The sequence below is a fragment of the Penicillium malachiteum genome (genome assembly GCF_028827825.1).
Source record: "Penicillium malachiteum strain IBT 17515 chromosome Unknown utg000005l:1.0-9002435.0:326005.0-9005861.0, whole genome shotgun sequence".
NCBI classification, from domain to species: Eukaryota; Fungi; Ascomycota; class Eurotiomycetes; order Eurotiales; family Aspergillaceae; genus Penicillium; species Penicillium malachiteum.
The window spans coordinates 4,470,442-4,489,506 of NW_026643099.1; the positions used below are offsets into that span (position 1 = coordinate 4,470,442).

Genomic DNA, 19,065 nt, shown 5'->3' on the forward strand with positions numbered 1-19,065 from the left:
CTATGGATCGGAGCAGAATACCTAATCTAGAAACATTTGAATAAGCCTTCGTGTGATTTTGCACATATGCACGCCTTAATTCAAAAGGTACCTCGAATGTGTAACATAAACCAATCGGCTCTCTACCATTTTGATGAGTGGGTCCGATGGGTCCAGTTCATATAAGGCTGAAGATTATATCCCAAACCAGATTTCCGACCTCGGGAATTCTCTAGAGCTGCAATCGTTCGTTGAGCTTTAATGCAGTTTTGAATAGCCCCGTGAGAATTCATCGGGCCGTCCTAGAGTGTTCTAGTGAATTTTGTCGTCTTCAAGACAGAATCGCGAAGCTTCAAGATGAGATGGCCCGTGCTGTAGACCGGACAGCGCAGTTACAGAGCGATTTAGCCCGGGCGAGAACCTTGGAAAGTGCATTGCGGAGAGTCGGGTACTATGCATCTCGCTGGCGATATCGCTGACGAATTCTTTTAAGTGGATCCCTTGGCAGTTTTCCACAAAAAATATTGCCAATTCTGCCTTCTATGTCCTGTCGTAAATCATTCGGCCAAGAACCCTTCATGACCAACGGTGGGACCTGTGGTACAAAGTCACCTTCGCGCGTCAATAATCCACCCTGCTTAAACTGCCGAATTTTACGGAAACGCATGCACCCCACGTAGTCTCGTTCCCCGATCAGATACGCTTCTAGGAACCAAGGGCACAAGTATTGTAGTCTGAAAGGGTACCAATCGCCAATGATTATATGGATTGAGATGAGGTTTGTTGAGATCTCGTCAAGAGACTGAACAAGCTCCTGACAAGTGTTTTCGTTGGCGTTTGGGTAGGGCCAGGACTCATGATGGTGGCGATTGAGGTCTGATAAGTTGAGTTCCAAATGTTGAATATGGGGTTGTAGGACAATGTTGGCGAGCAGATCATATGGCTATGTTGGGGTTAGCGATTTCATGTCATTGGGTTTTAAGAAATGATCGGATTACTCGCCAATTCCTCGCCAGGTGCCCAGTCAACATTAAGGCCAAGGGAGTGAAGATTCGGGAACTGGTTGAACAAACCGTCGAAGTCGTGAATGCTGGCTTGGAAGGGAGGGTCTCCTCCAAAGGAGGTTCTTATGCCATGATTGGAGTTGAGTTGACATCGGAAACGTAGGTGAATCAAAGATCTAGAGTGATGTTCCGCCAATACTGCCAGAGTATCTTGTGGAAACCCGTACCCAAGGAACATTTTCAAAGGTGGGAGCTCTTTCAGAAAAGCGTGGAACTGGGTTATCAATTCAATACGAGCGGGCTTGTCTCTATATGGATTTGGTAGGCTCATCTCCAGAGCTTCGAGGGCATGGAAGCAGCCCTTGGCAGTGATTTTTGGTAGCAGGTGAGTCCAATAGACTCTGATCAAAGACATATGTTTGATATTTTGCCATTGTAGATTTTTTGCCCACAAAGCGCTCTGTATAGGCCCGAATCTCATACTGCGAAAGTGCAGGTTTTTGACTTGAGGAAGAATATCACCCTCTTTCAACGTAATCAGGCCCCTATGACTCATCCTGGCTTCAGCTTCTTTCCGCTTGAGGTCAGAGGAGATGTCTCTTAAGCGCATTCTAAAATTTCCCCTGCTAATCAATGTGAGATTTTCGAGGTTCTTACAACGAATTATAACATCTTTCAATTGAGCTGGATAACTCGCTGCTGAGTTTGGTTTAATCGGCCCGTCATACTCTGCATCGCACCATTCTGCTTCGATTGAACGAATGCAGGAGACCTGCGGTGATGACGTATGCTTCTGGTTGATTCTCTCACACAGTGCAGCTTTGGAGCTAGCTATATGGACCCTTGCCTGGGGGCAGTATCTATAAAGCTTGTACAGGATCTCACCAGGCATGTATTTACTATGCCACCACCTAGGGCGAATCAGTACTAGTTCCGAGTGAAAGTGATAACAACAGAAACTTACCAAACATCTTGAAGATTCTCAGCCATCTTAAACAAGTGGTACAAGCATTCCGTAAATGCCTGAGGGAAATGAGTCAAACTAAAGTGTCGGGAGCGGCGATGAGGGTTTACCACGATAATGGTCCTCACGTGTATGCAGAGATAAGTGGGATGGATGCGTCCTTTCCATATAGGATCAAACCGATATCCCTCACACTCTAGATAGAGCGTCTTGAAGAGTATTGGGGCTGCTAATCTGTACATATCAGAGCCGCAGAGCACCACAGACTTGAGAGAAGAGTTATCGGCACAATCCAGCTGGATTGGGTTGTTAGTATAAAAATATTGTTAACAGAAAATTTCATTTTGAAAAGACGTACCATATTCAAGATGCAATACCAGATCTCCGAGGGTAGGCCCCCCGTCAGTTGTCTGGATGATTTCATGGCTAACTCCATCGTGTCAATAAAATTTCCGGGCTGCGAATTAACACAGCAAAGGTAGAAAGACTCACATGTCTTACTCCCGCATGAGGGCGTATTTCATTTCCCAGGGAATAATTTAAGTGGAGATCGGGGGGGATCCGAAATGGAAAGAAAAAAACAATTGGAATCATTTTTCTTTTCATTTTGCAGTTTTCAATGGGTCTCGGGTACTTGAGAGATTGGGAAACTACGGTTAGAAATGAGTCATCGACTGCCCTAAATTCTCCCATAACACTCTGGACTCTGGAGCATATTTCATTTCTTCGTTTCTTCAGACTACATGTAGTTTCTCGGTGATGCTATATCGGGCTCACCGCCTTTGACCTTGACCGCCCACCACCCAATTGTGGGGAATAACTCTAAGTGAGCAGCTCTTGTTCCTCCTCCTCTCTTGATCTTTAAGTGAAAAGCCCACCTGACCCTCCACGCTATGAAACTTCAGCCTCACTACTCTTGTGCTTTTCTTTGCCTCGTCGCCTTTTCCACCATACCTATTCGTACTTGAGTCCTATTCGCACTTGAGTTGCCTCATTCGGGCCCTGCCTGACTCCTCCAGCTGATGATGGTTCCCAAATCACCAAGCCCAGACGATTCCGCCTGGCACTTTTCTGACGCGCTGGACCGATTAAATACACCGACCCATCTAAATGGTGGCCACCTCATCGATCTCAAATTCTCAGGGCCCATATCTACCTCAGCTTTTCGGGCCAAAGCCAGTCTGGGCAACTCAAGCACCGCTCCAAAGGCCAGTCTAAGTCATGAAAGTTGCAAGATGTGTGATTCCGGTCCGGAATGGCAGGTCTCACGCTCTAATCTGCATGGGTTGGTGCAGCTTTCCAAAAAGAAGACTAGTCTAGACAACATTCGATCGCCACCATTGTGTCAAGGTCATCAGTCGTACAATGACAACTCGAATTCAGTTAAACGGCAGACCTCCCAGGAACCCCCATTCACTCAAGGCTCTGTGCAAGGACCGCCCTTATCGAAGTCAAAAACCGCTCTCGTTCCATCCCCAACTTTTCATGCCACCATAGCCCCTGATTCGGGCATTTCTACGTTCTTGCCTCCACCCACAGCAACAGTTACACTCTTGAAACGACCATTGAAAGATATGGATCAAGAAATTAATCTGAATGCTCATATGCATGGCCCACCTACCATGAACCTGCAGTCCTTGGGGATCATCGCCCCATCCAACAATCTCGATAAGAAGAAGCCTACAAGCAAGAAGGAGCAAAAGACTTCTGAGCGTAGCTCACAATTCGAGTCTGACGAGAGTGATACTCTCGTCGATCCTAACCTGTTACCGAGATCACGCGCTATGGAATTCGTCCCATTGCAAGTGGGGATGGTTGGCGAACAAAACAAAGATTACGGCACATCAACCTCTTACAAAGATAGGAACAAATTGGCATCGTCAGTTCATGTCGAAAACATCGGCCAGAATAAACGACTAGCCAATGATTCTAATTCTAAAGCGGTTTCAGATCGACGTCTTCTGCTCATAATCAGACTTATCCAAATATTTCCCGATTATGCTCTGCGCGTCTCCGAGTTGGGGCAACCTCAACGTTGCCACTTCAAACCCCCTCCAATACTAGACACCATTCATGTCTTTGTGGATATGTCGAATATTTTATTTGGGCTCCACGAATCGGTCCAAGGAAAGGGAGATCATCCTCCCAACGCCAAGGCCAACGATATTGATATGTCATTTGCCAACTTTGCTTTGATTATCGAACGCGGCCGGCTCGCGGCGAAAAGAGTCCTGGCCGGATCAGATCATTTGCCTGCCACGAAAGATGCCGAAAACCTTGGGTACGAAGTCAATATCCTAAATCGTGTTCGCAAGGGACGTTATCAGATTAAGCCTGAAATAGCTTCATCTGGCCAGCGCTGGGTAGAGCAGGGTGTGGACGAAATTCTACATCTCAAGATGCTCGAAAGTATCCTTGATTCGGAGGAACCTGCAACAATGGTACTGGCATCTGGAGACGCGGCGAAAGCTGAATACTCCGATGGTTTTTTGACCATGCTGAAGCGAGCGCTACAGCGCGGCTGGAACGTCGAGCTGGTTAGCTTTCGCAAAGCCCTTGGCTCTGCATACAAGAACAAGGACTTCCGTGCCATGTGGCGACCTCGTTTTGAGATATTGCTGTTGGACGAATTCGTACATTCTCTTTACGAAGGATACTTGCCGACTGCAAACCTTTATTAATGACAGTCGAATTCAGCGATATCACTTGGGTATTTTCCCTGATTCCGCTTCGCACTGTCGATGGAATCCCTCTATCTACGTCTTGAACACAATATGTGGATACATCAACAACTTCTGGACATTTACGAGACACATGAACAATAATGAATCACGAAAGTATCTGATCTCCCTTATTGTTTATCAGGTGGGAAATCTTCCCAACTGCCTAGAACTCTATACTTCATCAATCACTAGACACAAATTTAACAAAACAATAAGCACGTGATGACATGACCCGACGTCATATTAAAGTCGCCACATGCCAGGTCTTGGCATAGCGACGTCATCTGCCAGACATTTGACAGTGTACTACAAGACGCTAATTGGCAGCTCATAATCCACAAATTCAAGCTTGTCTTAATCCTGGGGCTCTGGTTCTGGGCCAAGGTACATTCCATCATAAATTGGCCTGTGATTCCAGGATTGCAAACGGATGGACGACGTCATTTTGTTTGTACAGCGTCATGGAATTAAGTCGTGATGGCAAGCGGATTATCTATTTAAAGGTCCTTTTGCTCATCAATTTTCCTGAATCTTTAACACTACCTGCTAAATATTTTACAATACCATTTGAAGTTCGTTAAAACTATTATCAACCAACATGTCTGACACCGGTCGCAAGGACTTTACTACCAGTATGTGATCCTGCGGATCCCAGTCCATTCTATCGTCGCTAGTTCATACCGCTAATCTGTTCTCACTTCCTATAGAGGCTAAGGAGGAGCTCACTCCTGATGCCACCAAGTCTACCCAAGACAAGGTCAAGGAAACTGTCACCGACACTGGCGACCGTCTTGCTCGTGGTCTCCAGACCGACGACAGCAAGGGCGGTACTCAGGAGGCATTTGACAAGACTCAGCGTGCCCATGACAACAACAATGGCGGTGCTACTAGCTCCATGTAAGATGGTATCCTCGAAGGTCTTTTTATATTGAACATGCATGCTAATATTTCTTTCTTGATAGTGGTGACAAGGTCAAGAACGCCCTTGGCTTGAACAACTAGACTGCCTACCAGGTGTTGTATACACTCCCTGGATGTTTTTGGAGTTATGAGGATACAACATTCTCAGACCCCGTTATGAGTCCATGATACCACTTGAAATTTTAGTTAATTACAAATCAATTTACATCCACAGCTCTATGTGATGTTTTTATAAGATCTTGACCTTGCGAATTCATATTGTAGACTGAATCTCTTCAACATCCCATTCAGTAGTAGAACGGACCTTTCTCGCGCATGCATTGGAGCTGCTGCATCATCATGTGAGATTTTCCCTGGAAAAATCATACACACTCAACTGTTTTAGGTCCATGTCTCCAGCTGTGTTATGTACTTCAAGTTGCGATTGGGGGTTTTCAGTTCATGCTACACAGGACTAAGTCTTAGCCAAATTTGTTCAAGCTATATGAATAGTAGCAACTATGATAGCCTTCGAATGTTCAAGATTAGCTTGAAGTCAACTATGATTCACGCAGGGGGAGCAACTATGAGTTCTCTACCAAACTACCGAACATAGCATCTCTCTGCCGTTTAAGGCACCCGAGTTCGCGTTCCAGTTCCCTGTACCGAGTCCGCGCACCAGCGACATCTGTAGGTAGATCATGGAATGCTCTCACGCGTCCTTCAAGTGACTTAGTGAGTTCCTGTAATCGGATGACAGCCTCTTCTTCAACCATGAGTTGCTCGATTGTAGGTCCCTGAGGCCGATTTCTTTCCAATGAAGCTATGCGATCTTGGTATTCCCCAACTTTTGCAGACAAGGTCTTGGTGCCTCGCGTCCACTCCGACGTCAAAACCTGAGTATCCGGGGGAACATCATAAATTTTATCTGATTTGAGCTCTTCCAGATCGGCCTGGAGCTGGGATAGCTCTTTCTGCAGGTATTGATGCAGCGTCTCCACTTTAGCCATCTGGCCTTTCATATCGAAGTCCTCCACTGTCAGCTCCGCGATGGATTGACTCAAATCCTCTGGCTCTGGATTCAGAGTATTACCCAATACGACAGCAGATTCAGCCAGATCTTCAAGATCACGTCGTCCTTTGTCATCCAGACACATTTCCACTTCATCTAGGATCTCGTTCTTTTGTCGTTCATGTGGGTCTTTGCGATCTGCTTCTTCTTGGGCCTTGAAGGCTTCCATAGCTTCTTCTCGAGCGCGGTGTTGTATATTTGCTTCTTCGTCTGCAGCATCATTGGCTGCGGCCAGTGTCAGGAGGACTCGAAGTGTATCGACATTCCGTTCAAACTGTGGGACCGGTTTGGGCGCGTACTGGCGGGTGAGCCAGGAATTGACATATGCCCAGTCTTTTGCTTGGATTGCAGCTTGCCGAGCCTTTGTGGGGGAGGCAAGGGAGGTCTCAAAGGAGTCCATTTTATTCAATTAAGAGTAAAACAAAAACTTTTTGGGGATAATCAGGATATCGAAAATTGAGGAGACAGCTGTGTTGATATGCACGATAAGAGATACGGCCAAAGGCGGTGTACGTAGATAAAGGCGGTCTGCACAACACTGTCCTTTTCCCCGCTGGTACAATACTAACGATCAGGGGAGCTAACCTTGGATGCTGAGCGTCAGCTTTACAAATTCAATATGACGAGTTATTTCGCTGGGTCGTCCAACGGCCAAAAGGCCACATCCCCTCTGTCTCCTCCGATCCAGCGCTCTAGCGCATTGTCGAATCGATTAACCTCCGTTCTGTCCGCATCCTACGCCGACTCCGATATTCGTGATGCGCTCGAGACCTTGAGCATTCGAGGGGTCCACAACAGCGCTGAGACAAGGCGACAGCTTCGGCTCGATGTGCAGAAAGAAGTGGTGGATTGCAATGCCGAGATTGTTCGAGATTTTGGGAAGGTAGCAGAGGTAAAACCACTCGTTGCATTGTCATTGAACCAAACTTGAAAGCTAATATCCTTTTTCTTATTCTGCATAGCAATTGAAGCGAATCGGTAGTGTGATAGCAACATTGAACCAAACCTGCGATGAAATGCGAAGACACATTGGCTTAGCCAAACGGGATTCGGCTCCAGTGCTCGAAGAAGCTACTGCGTTGATGTCTCAAAAGAAGGACACGGAAACAAAGCAACAACTTCTTGACGCATTTTCAAACCACTTTCTTATCCCTGAAGAAGATCTTATGGCGTTGAACTCGGCAGAGGAACTGGTGGATGATCGGTTTTTTGATATCCTTGCACGTGTCAAGCAAGTTCATCACGACTGCGAGCTTCTTCTCGGTGGGGAAAACCAGCGATTGGGTCTTGAGGTCATGGAGCTGAGCACTCGGCACCTCAATTCTGCCTACCAAAAGCTGTATAAGTGGATACAGAAGGAATTCCAGTCTTTGAACCTTGAGGACCCTCGGATTAGTAGTTCTATCCGTCGTGCTTTGCGGGTACTCGCGGAACGCCCTACTCTCTTCCACAGCTGTCTGGATTTCTTTGCTGAGGCGCGTGACTATGTTCTTTCGGACGCATTCCACTACGCTCTAACAGATGCCATATCCGGAGGCAACGCGGCTGCTGCCGCGGGCGATCACACAGTCAAACCCATCGAGTTCTCAGCTCATGACCCGCTCCGGTATATCGGAGATATGCTTGCCTGGGTGCACTCAACAACTGTTTCTGAAAGAGAGGCTCTGGAGGCTCTATTTGTCGCTGATGGAGAGGAACTCGCTCGTGGAATTCAGGCTGGCTTGAATAGCGAGCCGTGGTCTAGAATTGATGAGGAGAGCGAGACTACTTTTGATGGGCGCAAGGCTCTTAGCGATTTGGTAAGCCGAGATCTTACTGGAGTCTCTCGTTCTTTACGACAGAGAGTTGAGCTTGTCATTCAAGGTCACGATGACCCCGTCACGTGCTTCAAGGTCGTCAACTTGCTGTCTTTCTACCGTACAACATTCTCAAAACTGGTTGGCTTTCAGTCTCAGCTAGTAGAGTTGATGCATATATTGGAAAAATTCACTCTTGCTCACTTTGAGAATTTGATGAAGGAACAAGTGAACACCCTATCAGCTGATCAACTCGCCCTTGCGCCTCCATCGGATCTCTCTCCACCGGAGTTCTTATTAGATGCACTTGAAGCGTTGGTCTCACTCATGAAAACGTACGACGGTTCCGTCCGGCCTGATGAGCAGTCCGATTCGGCTACCGAGAACAGCTTTACCCCTGTTATGCGCGCTGCCTTCGATCCTTTCTTGACTCTAGCTCGATCCTCGTCCGAGGAGATTGAGGATACGACTGCGCAGACGATCTATCGCATTAATATTCTCCTGGCATCCCGCGCAGCTATCTCGACATTTAGCTTTGCCAGTGTCACCCACATGTCACGTGTTTCTGGCGCTATATCACAGCTCCGTAACAACCTTCTCGATCTGCAACACGATTTTCTGCTGGATAGATCCGGCTTACAGGACTTGTTGGATGCTCTAGAGCCATTTTCCAAGCAGGGCAAAGACTCTGAGCCAGATGCTGACAATGCTGAGGAGCAGTCAGACCTGCAGAAACCCCAGCTTGCGGACCTAACATCTCTTCCCGCTTTCCAGCCCGCAGCCTTAGTTATATCCAGTCAGCAGCTTGATGAATTTCTTCCATCTGCTCTTATGGACGCTGCTGATCATCTCAAGCGTGTTCAAAGTGCGTCTCTTATTCAAAGCGTTACTGAAGACGCTGTCGAGGCCTTCTGCCACGATTTTGAATTTGTTGAGGGTATGATCATTGCTGCTGATGAGGCGAGGGGAATGACTCAAGTCACTTTGGGTACTGATGGAAGTGTCATCAGTGGGCGTAGTGGTATATCATCACGAAAAAACCCTGCAGATGGTAATGATGATGATGAAGCAAAGGAAGACCAGTGGAGTCTACGTTCCTTATTCCCTCGCACTACTGGGGAGATTCGTGTTCTACTTAGCTGATACTAAACACATACATATACTCCGTACAGCGATACCTTTTGATAGATTTTACATCCAAGGATACATCTGAAGATTGGGATCCTCTACCAGTACATATCACTTTGAGATATAGTAAACTTGCATATCATGATGCAGCAAAGCTCCTCGACTCCAGACCCCAGATCTCTGATGTTTCATGGTCTAGAGAATTGGCTCAGGCTTCCGTTTCTTTTATGACGGATATTGCCGCCTAATTGTATGTCCTAAAAACCCGTGGCCGCAGTAGCAAATTCCATCATCCTTCATCAGCTCCTTATCAGTGGTAAACCAACGCAAACCACAGTCTTACACTTCCCACGTGTCACGACGAGAACACTCAGCTTGAAGTCCATCCGCTTAACTTCATGATCAGTCTTTTTTTCAATGTTGCTGGTCGTCGATCCCACCCTCTTCTGTCTTGGGGCTTGACTTGATTTTCTAAGACATAAATATTCACTTATTATCAGCCTTGCTTCAAGTTTCTAGTCTTGACAACTTTTGCTAATCAATTTTGACTCCCACCAGATCAAATACTAGTACTACTCGCATCCCCCAAGCTCCTCATATCATTTGCATGGATAATTCCCACCATGGACTCTTCATTCACTTTGTTTCCACATCTACCCGCAGAGCTTCGCTTTATGATTTGGGAAGCTTGCATTCCTCATCGAATTGTGCAGTTTCGGTTTCCATGGCGAGAGCATCCTGAAATTAGGCCAGGCGGGACCCCGCCGTGGGGTGGTTCTTTATTCCAGAGAACTCACTGTGGTTTCGAGTGGACTAATATGCAGATTACACAACCACCAATCATCAGCCAGGTCTGTCGGGAGTCTCGCATGATCGTGCTCAAAAGTGGTGGAATGCTCCAGGATGTTTCCGGACAGATTAAGCAATGGATTGATACGCAACACGACAGGATCGCCTGGTGGTGGATCCCAGACTTCTATCAAACCTTTTTCCCAGACATCTATGGGGACCTTTTGTCTTCCTTTGTCTTACATGCTCAACGTACCAATATGGAGCCTGTCATCATGGCCCGCGGGGTTTATCCATTCCGCCCAACAGATCAGGAAACAGACTACCTTACTCTTGCAGATATCGAGATTGGAACGCTTTCTGAGTTAAAAAACTTTTTTCTCTGCATTAAGGCTGTAGTAGTCCACACGGATAGATCACAGGCGACTCAATCTCGACTTTGGGGTGCAACGGGAGAAGAAGTGATAACTAGTTGACCCCCACGACACCACTCAAATCCAAAAGTTCCGACGTGAGATGAATGGAGACGACGAGAAGGAGCTCGAATTTGTTGATTCGGTTCTAAACAAGGAAGAATTTGCTGCGGAGATTGCGGAATGGGAGCTGGGAATAAGGAGCCACTTGCTCTGGGTGGAGTGGAGGAAGGCCTTCCCGCTGGCGATGGTTGACATTGGTAAGAAAAACGGATATCTGGTTGAGTCCTCGCGTTGACCATGATGTTCAGTCTCTGAGAATGCTTTCTCGGGCTCTCTTCATTCAATTTGGCCCCCGTACTTACTACCTGCATCGAATCGTGCCTGATTCGGATCGATACAAGCGGAACATGGAGCACCCATGGGTCAAATCAGCTATGAAGGCAAGTCCGACATTCAAGCCAATTCTCATGTTTCATCAATGTCTGAAAAATTGTCATGTTGATCTCTCCTGCTCAGAGAGAGACTAGATCTGGGACATTCTGCGTATGTGTTTCTAGCTTTTTCAACCTTGGAAATAGTTACCTAGTTCATTATGGCCAATACATGATACTAGAAAAAATCAAATGCGCTCTTACAGTATAATACTCATGTAATACATATTCTAGCATTAACTTTTTAATATATTCCCTAGTAGATATCTACTACTTCTAAGGTTACTATCGAAGCACTAACTTGAAGTAGATAGCTCTATCTTACTACTTACCTAGATATCTATTTTCTACTAATGCCTGGCATATAGGGTATGTATAAAGGGGATACCTGTATTATACTACCCACTGCCAGTGGTAGGTGTCCATGATTTAACCAAGATTCCCACTACTACCTAGGTAGTAGTAGCCAAAAACTTAAGTGCTGATAACATACATACCTTTCCCAATCTTGCTGCCATAGTATTGTGTGAAGCATAGTTTGAGGACTTGTCGTAACCTTGGAATGCACTACATAGTACTATTGCCTAATATCTACTAAGTACATACATAAGCTGGCTCCCGACATCTACCTACATCGTAGGTAGACATATGGTCGGTAAGTTTCCGTTGATATTATCCTTTCCAAGGTTCAAGTTGAAGTTATGCATCTTCCTACTTGGAAACCTATGTACCTAGGTAGTACAGTACATAGTACTCACATGTGCATGACATTTCTACGGCATATCTTAGGCATAGTATGCACACGTGTACTGCCAGTGATAGTCGGTTAAATTTTTATTTGCCTCTTTGACTCCTGTATAAGCTAACACTCTCTGCTGGCTCATTGAAGACTTGGAATAAGATCTTCAGGAGGGTTGCCCAGGTGAATTTGAATTTATAGCCAGATATCGTGCGTGTTAAATGCTATACTGTGACTCGGACCTCCCAATACTAATTAATCATACGTATATCCACAACTCGAAAGCATCACTGGAAAAACATAATCAATGAAATAGCGTACTCTGAAATTCTTAGGCCCCTATTCATGATAAAAACTTCCATAAAGGATTTCATCCAGTACTCTGAGGAATTTCATCCTCACTGGGCCCCTCATTGTACTGATTCGATGTCATGGGCTTGGCGTGGCGAGTTCTGTGGCCTTCGATGATATTTGATTCGTCAATTGCATCATCCTCGTCGCGAGCTAGGCACCCGTATCCATGTTAGTCTCAGTAAAGAACATTAGGTACATGGCTTGGCTTTGAACTGATGGAGTATACATACCCAGACGCTCGTTAGAGTCGGGTTCAATATCACCTTGATCGATGATATCAAGCTCATCATCATCGTCAACGACGATAGGCTCTTGAGTAATCTCATTCTCAGTCATGATTATGATTGAAATTGAATTGCGAGATGGAGCTCTTAATTATATTTAGACTGCTTTGCGATGGGCTTTTTTCATTAATCTGAATGATTGTGCTTGCTGTTAATTTCTAGTCGAATTGGAGGTCGTCTCCTCCAATTTATGCTTGAGCAAAACTTCAACAGTCTCAAGTCACCGTCATTGTTACGATATTTGAGGTATCGATATTAAGTTCTTTAGAGTTTGTTCAAACTTGTTTCTAGTTGGTTTATTGAATCAAGGATGACATTTGTATGAAAGAATTCAGACGTAGGCGGTAAGCGAGTGGCTAGTGTAAGCGAGTGGCCACCCAACCCAATTTGTTTCTACTTTTTAAAGATTATCTCAACCACAACGCCGTTAATTTGTCTAATCTGTAGCTATACACATATTTCGCTTATGCCCTAGCTCGCCACACTTACTACACTTCGGTGGGCGCCGTGCTGCTGGAGTATACGAAGCCTGCTGTGATGCGATCATTGATGGTGTTCTAGCTTCGAAGAACTGGTTATGGGCTTGCTCGCGCTCCTGAGCTTCCTGAACAGATATACCAGCATCATATTCAACCCATCTATTAGCACGAGTACGCTTTTGCCTTTGAATAGCGTTAGCAGCTCGTAGTTGCTTATTCTCTTGCTCAAGTAGTATACCGTTATGCATTGCGATTTGACAGCCTTTGATAAGCTGATTTAATGCAGTATGTGATGGTGACGGTGGGCTATTTGAGTGTTGCTTGAGAAAAGCTTTGATAGAAGATGCTTGTTATAAAAGCTCGTTGATATTTATAGGTGTATGTGGGTAAAAAGTGCTTGATTGGCTACCACGGCTTCTAGGGGGGTGTAGGTGTTTGAAGTTGAATATTAAGCTTAGATAGTACTGATTGAGGATCAAATGGTACTATTCCAGCTGCTTGAAAGCTATTCTTGATTGTGTCTGATTTGAATGTGTTGGTACGAGCTTGTGGATAAGCTGTAAGAAAATCAAATTTATCAATATGGTTGATTCCAGCTCGTACTTTTTGGCTGATTAAATCACCATAGATATGCTTTAATACAGCAAAACACCCAATATCAAGAGGTTAAAGTAGATAACATGAATGTGCTGGCATACAAATTGGTATAATTTGATGATCAGCACAAATTTGATCAAATTGTGGTGTAAGATGACTTCCATGTCCATCAAGAATCAAAAGTCGATATTGTCTATGTATACGACTAGTCGTTAATGGAATAAAGTGTTTTTGAAGCCAACGAAGGCCTATCTCATCACTTGTCTATCCATTTGGACTTACTTCAAAGCGCCAATTAGATGGAAGATCTATAAACCATGCTTGGTTATATTGTTTACCTTTGAAGATAGGTATTAGCGGTAGTACCTATCCAGAAGCATTGATTAACTCAATAGTCACCTATTCACGATTCCCTGGTTGTAAAACTGATCTCCGACCGTAGAATTCTGATCGGGTAATCAGTTTTTGGGTTGCACAAAGACCCATTGCAAAACCAGTCTCATCAAAATTATAGATATCATCAGATAAGATACCATATTTTTGGATAGTAGATTGGACTAGATTAAACCATTCTTGAATTATTTTTGGACCCTCTTGCTATGCTCGTTGGTAGTCATATCGTCGTAAATAACTAGACTTAAGCTCTGGATGGCGCCGAGTAAAGTTATATACCCATTTCTCGCCGACTGTTTGGATAGGGATAGAACCACGCTTAGCAAGTAAAATATTTGCCATTTCTCGTACATGAGCTTGTGTAGGGGCAGCTCCACGTAGATCAAGAGAAAGCATCCGCTGCTTAAGCAATTCCTCTTCAAACTGGGTCAATTTATGACTATTAAGGGTCTAGACCTGGAAATTAAGGTTTAGGCTCGGATCAAAGTGGAGCCTATAATAAACGCGCCAATAAGGTTCGATATTTTTAGTCCACATCGGATTAAAGGCTAAGAAGTTGATCTGGAGCTAAAGCTTGGAATTATTGTCACATGATTTGCAAACTGAAGTTTTATTTATCTTGAAATTGGTAGAAGATAGCCTCTTTTCAGAGCAAATGTTTTCAATATGTCGGTCAATCTCACCACCGAGAACCTGACTTCAGATCTTCTACATCATTCAATATTTTCAAATGTTCGATTCTAGTAATCCCCGACGTCATCTCAAGGGATGTAAACTACTTGATTCAAGTTCTAAGCTCATTAATTTCAAACACTTCCAGACGACCAATTTGATTCCCGATGTCAACTGCCAGTGGTACCGAGTAACTAAGAAATGTTTCAAAAGTTCTTGAGGACTTGAATTGTAAAGATCACTCAAATGTATAGGCATGGATGGAGTGCGTCCACGGGTATGGTCTATGCTATGCTTCAAATCAATTAAGTTTAAAGTATCCAGGCTGTAGCTTTTGAAAGACCTGAGCCGGGTCGTATTTTGCGCTGACAGTTTTTAATCTTGCCAAATTCTTGTGTCCGTAACCGGGGAAGACATTCTGTCCAGCAGAAGCATAGTTCTGGTACACATATTTATTTAGCAGGCCCACAGCAGACGCAGCGGCTTGACAGCCATTGAGTATGTTTTGTGCGGCAGTCATAATCCGATCGTCGTCAGCAATGTTAGACCAAGATATATCAATTTGCACCACTGTTGAGAGGATCAGTACGACATACCCGAGGATACTGAGGGAAACCTACGATTGAGAGGGCCCTGGCCATCCAGTCCAAGGGCATTGCCGCCGTTCTTCGAGAAGTGCGAAATCATGTCAGTGGTGATAGGCTGGAAAACAAGCGACGGGACAATGCCAGCAACAGTCTTGAGCGGCTCGATCTCATCCATGTAGATGGCAACCATGTCGGCCATCAACGTAGCATTGTTCCCAACCATCAGGGTCCAATAAGTCTGTCTTCAATTCTGATTTAGTGAAGGCTTATCGTTGGTGTTCTGAGGGTTAGAAACATACCGGAAACCTCCTGAGTTGGTATTATTGAATTCAATGGTTAAATTGGCTTGATCAACGATGCGGAGAGTACTGGCGATGGCACCCTCGACAGCTGTGAAGTTTTGCAGGATAGGTGGGTTTGCAACTGGTTTCCCATATTGTAAATCCGAGGCTATGATATAAGCATCCGCCGATTGTGCATACGCGTAGGCAATGATGACCTGCGCGTAAGGATCAGATGGAGCGCTAACACCAAGATAATAAAATGCATCGTTGATGGCTGATGCAGTCTCGGAGGTATAGAGGAAGGTTTCCGAACCAGCCCAGAGATCGCTCTGGGGGAAGGTCATGAGGTCGAAACGGGTAACTATTCCGAAATTGTTCCCTCCACCACGGAGCGCCCAGTATAAATCGGAATATGGCGAGGAGAAGCTCACTTCCTGAATGGATCCGTCCGCAAGCACGACCTCGTAGTTATTGACATTGTCGCAGGCCCATCCGTAGCGACCGGAAAAGAATGATATGCCTCCGCCTAGAGTCAGTCCTCCTACACCGATGGCCGAGACTCGTCCGCCGATCACAGTGAGTCCCATGGGCTGAAGCTTGGTGTAGACGTCGTACCAAATATTACCAGCACCAACGGCCGTCTGGGCCCGGTCAGACCGCACGGTAATCTCGTTCAGATTGGCCAAATCAATTGTTATCCCACCTTGAATGTTCGACGCTCCCTCGAAAGCAGCATGGCCACCACTCTTCACGGCAAATTCGCATTGGGCCACCTGGAGGGCCAGGACTGAAAAGGAAATATCTAGCGCAGACTTGGGGGAGAAACGACAGGTCGGCTCCGTCAAGGCTTGCTGCTGCGACCAGTATCCCGACTCCTCGAGGCTGTAGGTGGTGCTGTTCGGATACGAGATCTGCGATGGCAGCGTAAACTCTAGAAAGCCGCACTGCGACGGGTCAGCAGATACGAGCGGCTCAGAGCGGAATAGACTTTCTGACCGCGATCGTGCAGCCGAAGGGCAATTGGCCTCGAGTGCTCAGCGAGCCGTTCTCTGCGAGCTGGAGGTACGAGGAGAACTGAGCCTCAACCTGATCTAAGGTATAGGCAGCGACCTCGACGCCCGGTGCTGCTAGCAACAGGATGCTGAGACTGAGAAGCCGCATCCTGATGTGGAGGGACAGAAAGCAGAGAGGGAATTGAGCAGGACGAAGGATGCACAGTGCGCGGAAGGGTAGTTATGACCATTAATTAATTCCAAATCTTACTCCGAGCGTACTTCGTATTCTGGTACCTGATATTCGCTTATTCCATTTTGGGTATATCCGAGCTATTTGCTCGACGCTTGCTCCTCTGAGTCTCTGACCTGATAGTGCAGTACATTCGGCGATGGCGGGGCGCTTTCCAGGCCCCCTGCACTAGATGGAAGACGGCACGCGCACGGTGTATTCTGCACGTTGGGTCTCCGCTTGTACCCAATAACGCATCGCCTTAGTCTAGTTAGTCTAGCTAAACGGCCCGGCAACTGCGCGATTCCGCTTCTCACCCATTTCTCGCCCTTCCTATTACTCACTCACCCTTCTCACGGTCGCGCGACGCTAACGCAACGCTCACCCACTTCTTAGCCGGGCGACATCCACTGTGATCGCGCCGACATCCTCCACCTAGTTCTGGGTTATCGACTTATTGAAAACAGGGGACGAGAGGATTCCACAGGAGAAGTTTATTTAGCATATACTGTGGGAGAATCTCCCTCGAATTTGACCTGACTTCGGCTTAATTTGTAGCTCGCAGGTAGTTTCAACACCAAAACCTTCCTAGACCACCTGGGCAGTACTGCTTTGCTTTATCGGCTCCGAGTAGAACTTCAAGTTACATCGGCGGTAAGAATACTAGTAGGAAGGTCAAGATCCGAGTCCTTCGCTATATTTAGATACCACAGAAGGTAGCTTATAGGATTATAGACTATCATTACTTTCAAATGTTTAGACTAGAATATACTAGATATCATCATGATGCTAGGAACTCTCAGAGTTATTGAGATTATCATATTGGATTGAAATATACTAGATATACTGAACCAGCAATGGTGTAGTTTCAAGTTCAATGTTCGATTGAATGCAGATGTGTGCCCAAGTTCATGGTGGGGGCATCCATTGATTTAGGCCCAAGGCAGAGTTCACTGGGGTAAGCCGAGTCCCAACTAACCACTCCGAGTCCAACTTGAACCAGGGATACGGGAACGTGCGACACCTTAACTTGATGCCTTCTAACATATACTGCCCTTTCTGCGGAGTCATCCTGCTGCAAGACCTCTATCTTCATGATCCAGCATCTCTACAGACCCGCGTTCCCCCTGGTACGCAGAAGTACGTGGCATCTACTCAACCAATACCGCTTTTGACCATATTGCCATAATGGGCTAGGGATAATACGCTGCCGGAATCTCTACGCCCCACTTGGTAAAGATCTATCCTATGTCGATGTAGGAACTGAGGCGCTGGAGGAATGGAGGCTTTGCGAACCATCTGAAAGCCGTTGGGGCTTTGGTTTCCACAACTCGTGCTGGAGACTGCTTCTCCTCAGACTGGGTCATGGACAGGATGAAAATTTCCAGAATGAGACGGCCATTGCAGAGTCTGTCTTTTACCAGCTCTATTGCACTCCTTTTTTCGAAGCCTCCAGTTTCGGATTTGGCCACGACTACGAGGGCGCTGCGCAAAAACACAAATATTTCGGGCGGCCTAAGCCAGTGGATCTGAGCTCACAATTTTACGCTGACCCCTGTGTGATTACTTCCATGGACTACTTGAATGCAACTAACTTTGGTTTCTGCAAGAAACCTGACAGTTCACTCCGGAAAGTGCAAGATGGTGATCGCCTGACGACTGCGACTGTGGTGGGAATTGACTACCACAATGGAAGAGGAAGCTGTGCCTCTAGTCCCTCTGGGCTCAATGATGACCGGCATCTAATTCCATTTCCTGATAATATGAGAGAAGAAACATGCAAAAAACTGGAAAGACCCAAGCACTTTTTCTTCGATGCACTCTCGCCTGAGCTGAAATATGAGATATTTTCATACTTATCTTTTGATGAGCTACTGAATATGAGACTAGTATGTCAAAATCTAGCTCTACTTATGACCGTCGATAAACTCCCACAGTCCTATTGGCGAAGTAGGTTTCTCCTTGGTCAGGAGGCTGATTTTCTTTTCCCGAGACTTACAGATAAGTGGGATTTGTCTAAGCTTTTTTTGGACCAGGACATCTCTAAGTGCTAGACTTCTGACCTTGGTCAATTGAAAGAGAATTTGGCTGCTGCTGGAACCCATTGCTGCTCTCATAGATCAAAAAGCTGTTTTTCAAGACGGGCCATATGGATCTGCCTTTCACCCAGGGCAAACCCAAGGCAGCTACTGTCAGCTCATCGACGGCGAGAGTACTGGAAAGCCGCCTCGACTCATGGAGATGATTGGC

General features: G+C 45.9%; 8 protein-coding genes across 8 annotated transcripts; 5 read left to right on the forward strand and 3 right to left on the reverse strand.

Annotated features, from left to right (window-relative positions):
* Window positions 1-3,182: 3,182 nt before the first annotated feature.
* N7483_011670 (NYN domain-containing protein) lies at window positions 3,183-4,628 on the forward strand (the record flags this gene model as incomplete). The annotated part of the gene is made up of 1 exon (XM_057095097.1): window positions 3,183-4,628. The coding sequence occupies one exon, from the start codon at window positions 3,183-3,185 to the stop codon at window positions 4,626-4,628; it is 1,446 nt and encodes a 481-aa protein (XP_056941068.1).
* A 640-nt stretch (window positions 4,629-5,268) lies between these two features.
* Window positions 5,269-5,672, forward strand: N7483_011671 (heat shock 9/12 family protein; the record flags this gene model as incomplete). The annotated part of the gene is made up of 3 exons (XM_057095098.1): window positions 5,269-5,302; window positions 5,378-5,567; window positions 5,633-5,672. 3 exons carry the CDS (start codon window positions 5,269-5,271, stop codon window positions 5,670-5,672), a joined length of 264 nt encoding a protein of 87 aa, XP_056941069.1.
* A 482-nt stretch (window positions 5,673-6,154) lies between these two features.
* On the reverse strand, window positions 6,155-7,042 carry N7483_011672 (uncharacterized protein; the record flags this gene model as incomplete). The annotated part of the gene is made up of 1 exon (XM_057095099.1): window positions 6,155-7,042. One exon carries the CDS (start codon window positions 7,040-7,042, stop codon window positions 6,155-6,157), a length of 888 nt encoding a protein of 295 aa, XP_056941070.1.
* Window positions 7,043-7,261: 219 nt separating this feature from the next.
* Window positions 7,262-9,581, forward strand: cog6 (Golgi transport complex subunit COG6; the record flags this gene model as incomplete). The annotated part of the gene is made up of 2 exons (XM_057095100.1): window positions 7,262-7,534; window positions 7,605-9,581. The coding sequence occupies 2 exons, from the start codon at window positions 7,262-7,264 to the stop codon at window positions 9,579-9,581; spliced, it is 2,250 nt and encodes a 749-aa protein (XP_056941071.1).
* Window positions 9,582-10,189: 608 nt separating this feature from the next.
* N7483_011674 (2EXR domain-containing protein) lies at window positions 10,190-11,066 on the forward strand (the record flags this gene model as incomplete). Its single annotated transcript, XM_057095101.1, has 2 exons — window positions 10,190-10,816; window positions 10,860-11,066. The coding sequence occupies 2 exons, from the start codon at window positions 10,190-10,192 to the stop codon at window positions 11,064-11,066; spliced, it is 834 nt and encodes a 277-aa protein (XP_056941072.1).
* A 1,245-nt stretch (window positions 11,067-12,311) lies between these two features.
* On the reverse strand, window positions 12,312-12,631 carry N7483_011675 (uncharacterized protein; the record flags this gene model as incomplete). The annotated part of the gene is made up of 2 exons (XM_057095102.1): window positions 12,312-12,445; window positions 12,526-12,631. 2 exons carry the CDS (start codon window positions 12,629-12,631, stop codon window positions 12,312-12,314), a joined length of 240 nt encoding a protein of 79 aa, XP_056941073.1.
* A 2,390-nt stretch (window positions 12,632-15,021) lies between these two features.
* On the reverse strand, window positions 15,022-16,752 carry N7483_011676 (FAD-binding oxidoreductase; the record flags this gene model as incomplete). The annotated part of the gene is made up of 4 exons (XM_057095103.1): window positions 15,022-15,290; window positions 15,341-15,549; window positions 15,607-16,520; window positions 16,588-16,752. 4 exons carry the CDS (start codon window positions 16,750-16,752, stop codon window positions 15,022-15,024), a joined length of 1,557 nt encoding a protein of 518 aa, XP_056941074.1.
* Window positions 16,753-17,909: 1,157 nt separating this feature from the next.
* On the forward strand, window positions 17,910-18,869 carry N7483_011677 (uncharacterized protein; the record flags this gene model as incomplete). The annotated part of the gene is made up of 2 exons (XM_057095104.1): window positions 17,910-17,955; window positions 18,013-18,869. The coding sequence occupies 2 exons, from the start codon at window positions 17,910-17,912 to the stop codon at window positions 18,867-18,869; spliced, it is 903 nt and encodes a 300-aa protein (XP_056941075.1).
* Between the last annotated feature and the right edge of the window lie 196 nt (window positions 18,870-19,065).